This window comes from Centrocercus urophasianus, unplaced genomic scaffold (genome assembly GCF_019232065.1).
Source record: "Centrocercus urophasianus isolate 14NV4802_14NV808 unplaced genomic scaffold, USGS_Curo_1.0 seq_23, whole genome shotgun sequence".
Classification (NCBI taxonomy): Eukaryota; Metazoa; Chordata; class Aves; order Galliformes; family Phasianidae; genus Centrocercus; species Centrocercus urophasianus.
Window position 1 is genome coordinate 16542408 of NW_024884789.1, and position 13285 is coordinate 16555692.

A 13285-nucleotide genomic window follows, 5' to 3' on the forward strand; every position below is an offset into this window, starting at 1 on the left:
ATTGTTACCAACAATGACTAAACTAATGGAAATAAACATTGGATTGCATTCCAATGGCAGATAAGCTTCAGGGCAGGGCATTCTATACAGACAGCACTCATAGAATGGAACGAAGTTGTTATGCCTGCATTAGACATAAGTAGCTTTTGACTAAAATGTTCATTGATCTCTCTGAAATTGTCAGTCATCCTCTGTTGCAAAACCATTAAAGGGAAGTTCTATATGACTCACTGCTAGATCTGTCCCTTTTGGAGTCTTGTGCATGTGTAAAACATCAGATGGGAGGAGTGGAACTTTTTATACAACCAGCCATATAAAGTGAGTCGTTACACAGAGCTCTAGGTAGGTCTCTGTCATCTTATCTGCTTATAAACAATTACCTGATGTGTTTGTGAAGTGAGGAGGAACACGAGCGTGCCCCATAGTTCTTTCTGGTTTGTTTCCTGACAAAATATTGCTAATTTTGATGACAGCAAGTCAGTTTAAATTTGCAGTCAATTAGCTTTCTGATCTGGCCTGACAAAGTAGTTACTTATTCTTGCATGAAATGATCTTTATTTCCCTTTATCTTGATAGTGAATATATTTTCATGTAAGCCATGTGTATCACACCTTTAAATTGCACATCTCATTCCATGTAATTACAAAAGTCTACTCCAGCAGCAGTACACATAACAGACAGATCATTAACACACACACACACACACACACACACACACACACACACACACACACAAAATCTATAGTTCTAGCATAGTCTTATTTTGCCTGCTCTGAAGAAATTGTGACTTAATTTTCTGCATCCTCCCAAGTCTGGATTTAAGAAATGTAGCCCAGTGCTTGTGAGATCACACCTGGAGTGCTGTGGCCAATGTGAGCTCTGCAGTATAAGAAGAATACTTGAACACAATGACAGCAGTGATGCTCAGGGCTGAAGCACACAGAGTAGGATAATAAGCTGCAGGAGCTGAGCTCATTCAGCCTTAGGAAGAGAAGATGGAACAGACTGCTGCTTTCGGCTCCCTCATGCGTAGTACAGCCAGATTCTGCTTGGAGGTGCACAGAGATAAGCTGAAACATGGAAAATTCTTAGTATATATAAGAACAAGTATTTGCACTAGGAGGATGGTCAGGTACTGGAGCAAAAAGGAGAGGAAGGTTGTGGTAAACACGTCCAGAGAGATAATTAAAACTTCACAGCACAAGCTTGTAGCAGGCTGAGCTAAATGGCCTTGCTTCGAGCAAGATTTTGGACTAGTTGGTCCTCAGAGGTGCATCTCAGCCTGAACTATGCTGTGATCTGTGAAGTTTTCAAATATGTTTTTTCCATTGTAAAATATGTTTAAGGAGCTTATTGACAAAGGAACCCATGAGAAGCTACCGAAGTATGTGTAATTGAAGATAATGAATGATATAGGTGTGCTGGTAAATAACATCAGTAGCAGCCTTAAATGGACTAATGCTCAGTTTTTGATTATCTTAATTTGGAAGATAGTTTGCCTGAGTCTCCTTGCCCTCACCAGGTTATCTTCCACACAACAAAGCTGTTTGCCCAGGTGCTCAGTGTGGTTTACAAATTTCTGAGCACCCGGCTGATACCTATGAGCAAGTCTTAACTGAAACAAATCAAATCCTATGAATGAGTGCCTATGCTTTTGCCTTTTCCCTCATATAAATTTCAAACAGTTAAGCCTTTGTAGGTTGCCTCAAAATACAAAACATAACTTCCTCAGTGCAGCTCTCTTGCAGCTGTGTTCATGCTGCCCAGGTCTACATTTCAGATAGCTGCATCAGCTCCTGCTGCAAATAGAAATTTCATGTGTTTAGCTTTGGCCCAGAATTTTCAGTTAAAAAGATCATTATATTTTACACCCTCTGCTGATTTATTTAACCTGCCCTGGCCTGTGTGGTATGGAGTCAGAGCAATCTCATTAGCTCTTTTACACATTAGAGCTGCCCGAGGTCAGTGTTCAATATAATGCTCAGGAGATATTAGCACCTACCAGGTAATTTGCTCACGCAGTCTTTCACTGAATCATGCCCAATAAGGAACATGTGCTTCTTTCAGACTTAACCTTTGTTTTGTTGAGTTGCTTTTAGTGGTCAAAACTGCATACCAGCTTCAACATAACTTGGGATAATTTTTAATAGTTGTGAACAATCAGTATTGAAATGATTTCCTGAGTGTATGCACACCTTGCATGAGCTAAAAGCTTTTCTGTGTAATTTTTCTTAGATATTTTAACAAACGTCCTTTCACTTTCTTGAATCAATCTGGATAGCAAGTGGTGATTTTCTGAATGTGCTGCCTTAGAGTGAGGGTTTTGGTTTGCATTTGTGAGCAGTGTACTGAATTGGGTTTGGGCACTGTCTTATGCTCCATAGTCTGCTGACAGAGTTTTGGTTCTGCATCTCTGTGGAATATGTGTGTATATATATGTATGTATGTGTATAGATCATTTGGCAGCAATAACAGTGAATGTGGGAGTGCAACAGACACTGTTATTACAATGAGTAGCCTCTTCTAACAAATAAAAATACAGTTACATGCATGATAGTATTTAATTCTGCCTTCTCACTGTTTTAATGGCTACGCAGACATCAGGGCAAACGTGAGCCCTGGAAGCTGTCCATCTGAAATACTGCAAAAGAGAGAGTCCTTGTTAAGCAGCTGAAGCTGTGCAGTTTGGTAGGCAATGCTGGTTTCTGCTGTTACCTGACTGAATAGCTGCCTGTTATTTACACGATGGTGAAGTCCAGAGCAGTGTGCTGCTTTACTGTGCCTGTGGATTTAATCCTTGTGTCTGTGCTTACCAATCTGCTGTGGATGAGGGAAGCACTGTGTCAGCCGAGGTACCCGTCCTGGGTTTCAGATTCTGGAACATAACATCATGAGCAGGTGCATCCTCTGCTGCTGGAGCCACAGGCATGTATTTCTGTCCTTTAAACATAAGATGGCAGCAAAACCCCTTCTGTTGTTGATGCTACCAGAGTGGCCTTTCACCTGGATAGCAGTGATCATTTTCCCTGTGGATTCCAGTTCCATTTTCCCTACAGAAATAGTAAATAAAAATTGCTTGTACAATGTGGAATTGCCCACTGGGGCCATCACAGGGATGCTTACCAAGCACTGCTTGGTCGGTGTGCCAGGCTGAGTGGTTCATAGCTTGCTGGCAAAGCCAAAGTAAAAATGTCCAGATTTATGAGGGAGAGTCTGAAAGGGTGTCTTTTTCCCATTGAAGGTGAAGTACGAAGTATCTATGGTTTCTATTTCTTTCTAGGACTCAAGAACAGAACCTGAAATTACCTGGGAAAGGAGTATTCCCCACTTCCTAGCTGATAGATAAAGACAGAAACCACAGATGGGAGCTGCTGCAGAGATTTCCTTGCAGGGACTGAGGAGCAGAACAGCATTTTGACATTTGTTGATGCTGCCTGACTGCCACTGCTAGTCTGCTGGTTGGCCTTTGATTAAAAGCAGTGAAAACTGCACCCTGTCTGCATCTGCCAGACCTATTTCTGCTGATTTAAGGAGAGAAAGATCTGCTTTTTTTGTTTGATCTCTGCAGCAGGTGGTTTGAATGTGATCAAGAGAGCTTAAACTGCCCTTTTGCTCTCTGGATTTGAGTCTCTCACTGGGCCTTCTCTTTCCTGTAAGCTCCTTTCTTTATGCTTTGGAAAGCAGACAGTTTCCAGATACAGCAATTTTAATTCCTTTTTAGTTTTCCTCCTTTCTTTCTAAAGTCTGAGGAAGCTTTGTCTTGTTTTCCCTCAAGCTGCTTGCCCAGGTTAGAGGAGCTGCTGGTGCTCTGCAGTGTGCCTGGCATGCACGCTGTGTCTCATGTGGACAGCAGTCAAGCAAACTAGGTCTGCTGACAGTCCCAAAATCTGATGGCACAGCAGACTAGAATCAGCATCTGAGAAGCAAGAGCCAGACCCAGATTCATTTAGCCTGAAACATGCTGTTACACACTGGTTTTCAAGCATGGAGGTGCTAATTCCATCTCTGTTGTAAACACAGAGTGACAGGTGCAGTGTGGCTTGCTGGAGCAAGCATCACACTCTGATGGCTTCTCAGGCCTTGAACTAAGGGAGACCAGCACTGTTACACTTTAAATGCCTTAGCCTATTACTTGCCTCATTTGCTTCCCCCCTTCAGATTCTCTATAGTTATGCACGACTTGGCACTGCCATATTACTGATGTTAAAAAGAGTTTGAAAAGGAGAAATCTGTTGTAATGTGGCAGTGCTGGATAAGGGGAGGGATGGTGAGATTTTGTGGTGCTTATAGAAAAGTTTGAATTGTCTTTGCACTTTGGAAAAATGAATTCCCTTCTTGCATTATGGAAGACCTGTGGCTGTCAGACATGGGAGAAATATGCAATGTCTCATCAAACTGTACAGGGTGACTTTTGTCATCTTAACTGTATCTGCTTTTTGGACAAATCCTATCCTGACTGCAGAATGTCAATAAGTGCTGCAGCTCCTGTATTTGAGAGGAGTGGACAGAAAAGTGGCAACCTGCCCCAGGGTTTTCTTCATGCTGTGGAGTCCAGAACACTTCAGGCTGGAAGGAGACTGCAGTGCCCCTTTGCCTAAAGTTAGTGTGGGAGGACCTATTCCCAGAAATCCCTGTTACAGTCTAGCAGATTAGAGATGTGTGTCAGGAATGTAAGTAGCTAAATGCTTACCAAGGGTGCTCTTCTGTAAAGATGTCTTTCAGTTTGACGGTTGCATCTGTAAGGAATTGTCCAAAAGCATATCTCCAGGAGGGAGACGTGTACAAAACAGAAGACCACACGACATGGTGATTATTTTTTAGATTATGTGAGCAATAATCCAACTCACCTGAGCTGCAGGATAGCATCAGTAACATGGACTCAAATGCTAGCATACTCATGTTGTGTTTGCTGTTAGCAGTCTGTAGTAGTTGAGTGGTAAACTGAATAATAGGTACCAAACTGTAAAATATGGGCTTCTAGCCACATTCATATGACATCAGTACCAGCTGTTGTTTTTTCTTCTAGTTTGAGATCAGGCAGCTGAGGGCCCACCTTGCTCAGCAAGATTTGGACCTGGCTGCAGAGAGAGAAGCTGCGCTGCAGGTCCCACACGTACTGAACAAGCAGAGCAGCAACAGGTACAAGGTGGTTGCCACTGAAGACTCAGATGATGAAGCCACTGAGACCATCACTGAGTTGCAGTCTCCACGAGGTGAGTGCTGCCCGTGTGCTGCTATCCACGGCGCTATTGTTCCCTTTCATGGACTGACTGAACCTACTACTTTCCCTCTGCTAGTGAATTTGTTCATTTCCCTGGAGACTGCATTTTCCCGTTTTTGCAAAGAAGCTGTATCTGCTCCAAAGTGGCAGAAGCTGTTGCATTTTTGAGCAGATTTTTACTAGAGCCAGTGAAACAACTCTGGATGAAAATGACAGCAATATACCTTCCCAATGTCCTCATGATTGTATCCCTCAAACACTAAAGCAGCAGCAGCCAAATCAGAATTGGCAAAGCAGTAATCAGTCAGAGTTAAAAGTAGGGAAATTGAACTGAAAAACAATTTCTTTGGTTGCTTGCAATTCTGTGGTTTAGGGAGGACTTAGGGCTGTTCTAAATTGATGTCATGTCTCTCAGCTTTTACTTTCTCTGCTCAGAAGCCTAATGCATAGGTCAGCTACTGTTATTCATAATGTTGTCTTTTTTCATACTGGTTTTAAAAGTATCAGGTTAAATGTATTGGGCCAGATTACCCTTGCCTGTAAATCTATTGACAGGACAGATTGCCTACATCAGGAGTTGATTTGGATGGTTTTTTATCTTTTTTTTGGCCATTGTTGCCCAAAAGTCCGGTGTCTGCTGGGAGATACTCAAGTTCTTGTGTTCAATAAATGTCTAAATGTTGTACTAAGGGACGTGGTTTAGTGGGGAAATGGTGGTGCTGGTTGGACCAGATGATCTTGGGGGTCTTTTTCAATGTTGGTGATTGTATGACTTTAATGTTGTGTATGTGGATTAGAAATACAAGCATAAATGGACAACGGCAGATGTGCAAATCCATAGAAACCTGCGTGTTGTATTTTATTCTGTGTTCTGTGTAATATTTTGTGAATTGATGGAAACAAGACTGTCTCTCTTCTACTAGTTCCAGCCATCCTGCTGACTGCACCACATCCCAGCTTGCCTTCTAGGAGGTATGGCTGCCCACGCACCAGCTGTGAAGCTTGCCTTGGTTGGAGGCTTAGGCTCCCACTAAGTGGTTTAAAACTAAGTGGTTAAAAATGCTGGATGGCTCGGCTGTGCTCAGACTGGGTGGCTCTGGTGCAAGGAAAGGAGCATTTGCACACTGTAGGCAGCGCCTGTGCTGAGGAGCAGTCCTGTGGGTTGTCTGTTAGGTGAGATGTGTGGTCCAGGGGAACACTAGCAGTTATATTGACCTACACCCTTTTTTTTTAATTACCCCTGAAGTGCTAGACCAGAAGGCTTTATTGGGCAGGATGTAGCTGCTTTACCCATGTTTCCCAATGCTCATGGTGGGGGAGAGAATGTGCCACCATCTCACTGATGGTTAATGTCATATTTCATGTAGTAATTTTTTATCATAATGATACCCATTGGACATCCCAGTTTTCTTGTTTCAGTAGATGAGCAGTGTGTGGATATTGCCTGAATTAGAGGTTTAGAGGTTGGTACCTTTATTTGGTCAACTCCTCAGAATTTAAGGGATAGAAACATTTTAATCAAAAGCCGTAGGAGAAGAAGCTTACCAGATTCTTTCAAACTATCGTTTTTTTCATTCTCTACACAGTAATGAAAGTGTGTAGAAATTGCTTCTGTTTTGTCCTCTGTAGTAATGTCTGAGCACTAACCACAGTTCAGCCATTAATTATTCCTGATTTGAAATTGTATTTAAAAGCAGGCAGTTGAGCAGACTGTCCCCTAAAATGCATTTCCCCCTTTTTGTAGGATTTCAGAGGTTTCCCCAGTGGATATATTATAATTTATGCATGTGTTCCTTGAGGGTTACATTTGGAACTGGAGAGTGTTGTGCACAATTAGAAGGAGACTTGCTGAAATTACAGCGCTATGGAGATTTATCTGATTTTTTTTCTGTCCAAAGTATTTGTTCCAGATTAACACAAGTACTCATGGTTAGTTTCTCACTGTAAAATGCTGGCTACACGTGCATCAAAGTAGATACATAATCTTGGTTTCTATATTGTTAGGTTACATGATTCATTAGAGCAAGTCATGCTTTCCACTGGGAAGAAAATGCATCCAGCAAATAAGAAAGCATGCACTACTTCACGTATCAGGTGAGGTGCAGTTATGTTTAGACATTCGTACTGAGAATCATAGAATTATTTTTTGGTTCCCAGAAGTCAACTAAAAACACAAGGAAATATTTTTTGTGCATCGTACCATATATTATATACAAAGCTTTTGCAGATGAATTCTTATGAGCTAAGTTTAACAAGCTAAGTTTAGGTGACTCCATGTTTTACAATTGAACAGAAAGAATGTCCTATGGCCTTACAGCGAGGGACAGCCACCTGTGATAGCCTGCCATTATGGTGGAGTACTGACAAGTGGGACCAAGATCAAACTGCACGAAAAACCACAGTCCCAGCAGTAATATTCAGTGCTTTAATCCATAATCCAGGGAACAGTCAACTGAGGCAGAGGATTGCGCATGTAGTTGCCTGCATTATTTTGCAGAGAAAAGAAATAATAACGTAACACATCCGTTATGGCAAGGCTTTGAATACTGTTGTAGCAATGCTGACTTAGAAATTGCATCTGTGTAAGTTACAGGACTTCTGAACCTTAGCCAACAGCTTGATAAGGCAGTTACCCCAGAAAAGAAAGTCCGTGAGCCAACCCTGCCTGGTTCTCTTTCCTCCTCACCTCAACTGGTCTTTGCTCTCCAATAACATGCTGGCTGTTGTAGCAGTAGTTTTCACTGGTACCACTTTGGCATCCTGTAGGTATTTACAACCATGGCCATTGTCACCAATGCACACATTGGATAACCTGGGTGTGATACACCACACAGAGGAAGAGCATGTCTTCAGCTCAAGAGTCCTTCATTTGCACAGCATGGAATGGGTATATGGGTGATGTAGGATCTCCTATGTTCAGGGCTTTCCAACCACTTCTACCTGGAGCTGTAAGCCACCAGTGTTTTTACCCCTACTTTTTAGGTCAAGGGTTATGTATTACAAGGTACCCTCTCTTATCAGACCACAGTAGGAATTCCACTTGAACTGTGCTTTTTTGTCCTTCTTTAATACTCCAGAGTGACTACTGCAGTTAATCATTCTGTGGGCCACATGGCATTTGTGAGCTTTGAGAAACATCTGCAATTGCCTATTGCAGTGACTAGTTTGAGGAGAAGTAAGGGACCAGTTTGCTAATACTGCTAAAAGAAAAGCTGCAATTCAAAGTCAGAATTCAGCTGTCAGGCAAAACAGGCTCAGGAGAGGCTCTTCTTTTCTGCTCTGGCAGAACATGAGCCTTACATACAACACCTGAGGGTAGGGTATGGCATAGAATGCATATGTTTGTGCCAAACTTAACTTTGTCAGCCTTCAAAAAAAAATTGCCATCTTTGGAGAGCTCTGGATTGTGCCAAACCAGCAAGCTTTAGTTGGCTGGAGAACATACTGCATGCAAAAATGGGATATTCCATCTCAAGCTAATCTTATTTCCCCCGTCTACACTGAACAATGGAAACATTCAGTGCAGAATACTTCATCATGGAAGGGTTGTGGAATAAGAAAGCATTCAGTCTTTTTATTCGTTTCCATACCTGGGAGTTTTATGGCATAGTGCATAAGTTAAAGCTCCTTGGGGACAGCTTGTACTCTGGTATTTACACTGGATTTCGTGCACCAATTTACTACAGCATTCAGTAAGGTAAGTCAAGTAACCCCAGCATCACGTGGTACACACAACACCTCTGGGAATTTGTGCAGAGACACGCAGTGTGGCCAGCATCAGGAGCTCACTGCGTGTGCTGTTGTGTAGCTTCCTGCACATATCCTTGCCCAGGAGGGGAGTGGAAGGGCAGTGCTGAGCTCTACTCTCTGTGACAGCAACAGGACCCAAGGGAATGGCATGGAGCTGTGTCAGGGGAGGACCAGGTGGGCATGGAACAGGCTGCCCAGGGCAGTGGGCACGGCCAGCACTCTCGGGATTTGGATTTGGGGTGCTCCTTTATAGAGCCTGAGGTTGGACTCAATCCCTTCCAACTCAGGTTATCCTGTGATTCTGGTCAAATGGTCAGCAGGCTCTGAAAGTGTCCCATAACTCCCTAACTGATACTCTGTGCCTGTTCTTGATGTACTGCTTCTTCAGACACTGAAGAAAAATCCTAACAGTAGGAGGTAGGAAGACAGTAGGAATAACTCTGGAAAAAGCATGGATATATGCTAATTACCACTTAATTTGGCAAAGAGGCAGGAAATGTTTCAACTTTATTTTCTTTGAATGGAGATTTTATTTGTCCAGCCAACAAACTGGACTCCAGAGTAGCCAGACACAAAGGCTGACACACAGGTCAAATCAGCATGCAGTCGTTGTCACTGCCAGGGAAGGTGAGAGAGAAGGGAAGCGTTGCTGTGACATTTGCTGCCCTGTAAGCATCTTATTTGGCTTCACTGCCTCAGTTTCTGTAGACTTGAATGATGATGGTACTCACAGACTTCAAAATGGTGCTGTGGGGTTTGTAAGGAGCTGGGGACGACCGCTGGTTGCATGTGGGTGCCTGCGTGTGCCTCCTGTTGTATTATGTTGGCTCATGATGTCAGGGGCAGATGGTGGTGGTATGGCAGCAGAGGTTGAACATTCCTGCCAATGCTCCATTACATTTGGTGTAGCTGGGAATTTGCTCTGTCAAATGGTGTTATTGTGCTCTTTGTAGCTGTTGTAGTTTCTGTGGAAACAAATAGGAGGCATTACTTTTGGAGCACCCGATGTATCCTATCTGCTCACCTCTAAGTGATGAAGGAGGTTTTTTTCTCTTCCTGAACTCCTGCAGCATGGAACCAGTTACGGTCAGAATAAAATCCAACATTTTCTGCTCCTGCACAAATCATTTTTACTGTTCAGTTTACAAACCTCCAGCTCCAGGGAATGCTGGGTTCACAGTACCCCATCCAGCCATTAATACTTCCTTCCAAAATTTATTATTCTTTAATCTCCCTCATAATATATGAATTACAGTCCCTAGAGGAAATTCCTCATTTTCCTGCATATGTCATTGCAGTTTGGGAAATTCTACAGCACTGCCATAGTTTAAAAGCAGTATGGCACCCTTGTACTGATTTGAGCAAGAACTGGATCCCATTTTTTGTTTCTGGGGGATTAGCAGTGTTTTTCTTTGGGGGACTGCTGCAATTTATGGTCATTCTTAGAGAACAGAGAAGCTTACTCTCCCCATGGGCACTGACGTGTTCTGCTAGTGAAGAAAGTGGGAGACTGGGAGGGGAAAATGACCAGTTCTGGAGCTCCAGAAGGCTTCCCTTAAGATTAGTCATTTGCTGTCTGAGAAGGCAAAGTGGGGCACTGCAAAGGATTCTGTCAGTTGTTGCTTGCAAGGCAGTGTGAGCTGCTTAAACACTTGGGATTGTTGCAAATTAAGCCAGTTCCTGAAGCGATCCTGTTAGTGGTGAGGAGAGCTCTGTCACTGCAGGACAGTAGGTAATAAATCGGGTTCTTTTCTAATGTTGGAATGTATCTGCTTTGAAGTCTACTCCTATTAATGGTTATATCTTCAGAGCACTCCACTTCCTGGTCAAATTCTATGTATCTTGGAAAGACTGAGGATTTAGTTTCTCTATAGGTACCCATTTTAGGCTTTTTTGGTTCTCTGTAGTGATCGTCCAAGCAGAAATCATAGGAATTAGACATCAAGTAGCACTTAAGTGTATCTGTAGTTGGTGGAGTGAGGCTCTTGGATTTCATGCTCACCAAATTGGCAGGGTAGAAACTTTCCACTTCCAGAAGTGGTGACCGTGCAATCACACACATGGGGTTGAAGTTGTCCGCCACCATTAGTACATGGGGACTGAAGCTATTGCTGGCAGTTAAAGGAGCACAGCTGGAACGCTTCCACTGCCAAGCACGTCATCCATTCTGTAACAATCCCTTTCACAATGGGTTGTTCTCCAGTTTTGTGAAGGCAGTGAGATACGGGGCCCTCTGTTGGCATTGAAACACTGTTCCTGCACCTCACTCTCCTAAAGTATTAGAAGCTTTCCCTAACCCCTACTCTGCCCTCATTCGTTGCCAGTTTATCAGTTTGTTCTTGAGTCCTTCTCCTTAAATTATCCTTCTCTGTCCCTGCTGATGGTTATTTTGTTGATATCCGTATTTTTTCTCAATGTTTGTTTTTCTCGATGCAGCAAACAGCTGTTTTGCCCCAGCTCCTCTGTGTTTGATCCACACCAGCTCAGATACAGGTCTGCTGCTCCTTACTCACAGAGAACAAGGCTGAAAGATGAGCATGGAGAGGTCCCCCAGGCCATTCTGCACCTAAAGCCATTGGCTGTGCCCACACACAAGTGTTCTGCATCTCAGCCCCACTCTTTGCACGCTGTGCTGTTGCAGCATGACCTGCTGCACTGATCTTCCATGTCTGCAGTTTTCCTTTCTCCACAATGACGTTTCATCTCAGGTTAGAACCACGCTGACTCTGTGGCTCTGCTTTCTGTGCAAGGTAGCTGCAGCAGTTCCTCTCATGGTGGATTATCCCATGTGCTCAGGCAGCCATCCAACCTGTGCTGGCTGGACACGTATGTGGATGGAGGCCATGTGAGCACAGCGCTGCGTGGCAACCTGCCTTTGTGTGAATGTCTCCTGGAAGGGATGAACTGGCTGCTGGTATTTCCTGTTGGCACAAACTCTCCATGTTGCTAGAGGAAAAGGTAGAGACACCTTTTGGGGCCAGCAAAGCAGAGGGGAAAACATTCTTTTTGGGTCATCTTACTTGAGACCAGGAAGGTGAAGGAGGCACAGCTCAGAGTTGTGTGCCCTAATAAATGAATGGATGAGTGAGCAGTGCCATGGGCTGTTGGAGCAGTATAGCTGTCATCACTGCTCCTATTTCTGCAAGCATTCAGGGGACAACAGCTTGGTCTCATAATTTCTGCTCTGAAAAAACTTTCCTGCTCAGTGTCTCAGTGACTTTTATTGGAAAGTGTATTTTATTCTACGCTTCTCTCCTAATTGCTTCTAGATGGTGGTAGCAATGGAAGTGGATGAGCTCCTTTAGAAGCCTCTCTGTGCAGATCACTGCCTTCTGGAGGAAGGTGCAGCCAGGGATTGCTCTGCTCAGTGAGAGATTGCTTAGCAGAAGGAAACCTGTGATTCAGAACACGCAACTTTGGGATGGAAGGCAGTATAACCAATGGCAATACAAATATGAAGTAAAATATTTTAATAACCATATGGGAAGTGTAGAGTCCTGCCCTGAACCACTGATTGAGCACCTATGGAAAGGATCCTGTCAGCCCTGGGAACAGAGGTGAAGGCAACGCAGGGTGGAGCCTGGCTGCACCTCTCTTAGACCTCATTTAAGGGTTGATTTTCACTGGGGAATGTTCTCTGGTTGGAGATCTTTCCCTTGTGGAGTTTTCCCTGCAAGCTTGGATCTTCAGAGAAGGGTGAGCACTTTCCCTTTCTCCTTGTAACCCCTTTCCATCGCTGTAGTCCTTTTGTCACTGCACCTCCTACATTGCTATTCCACATTGGTCTCTCTGATTGTTACAATAACTAATTCTGTTTCTTAAAAAATTGTTTTTTTAGGGCCTCTAATCATGTAGATGTGCAAATGGTATTTATTGTGTACAGAGGTTTTGCAGTCGTTGATGAAACAACTGAAGGTCACTGCTGGGAGATTACAGAACTGAAAAAGAGATCTGCCTTGGTCAGAGTGTCATTTATGTGCTTCACCAAATTTATGAGGTTTTTACAGGGCCAAGAGCGAGAGATTACAGTGTTTTCTCTCGGGTCAGATGAGATTATATGGGACTGTACTCCAAATGGTTTATTGCTCCCTAAACCACTTGTGGTGGAGATGTAATCTGAATCTCGCAGGGAAAGAACAGAAGATAAAATCCTGTAGCTTTCAGGCAGATCCCAACCAAGGGCTGCACGTTGTTTCAGTAATGGAGATTTGGTTGGCAAGCAAACAGAGAGGGCTTACTGCCCTTCTTGATTGGGCTTTGCTGCACTTGTGCAGCCTCACAGAGGCGCTTGGCTGCAGCACCAGGGAGAGCCGT

The 13285-nt window shown here is 43.5% G+C and overlaps 1 protein-coding gene across 7 annotated transcripts in view; it reads left to right on the forward strand.

Moving 5' to 3' along the window:
* The window catches only part of TMEM266 (transmembrane protein 266), a 107328-nt gene that overhangs the window by 83949 nt on the left and 10094 nt on the right, over positions 1–13285 (forward strand). For all 7 annotated transcript variants that reach the window (XM_042824131.1, XM_042824130.1, XM_042824129.1 and 4 more), the window contains one exon: positions 5027–5213. In XM_042824131.1, coding sequence (XP_042680065.1) covers positions 5027–5213 — 187 coding nt within the window. The remainder of the gene's footprint in view (positions 1–5026; positions 5214–13285) is intronic.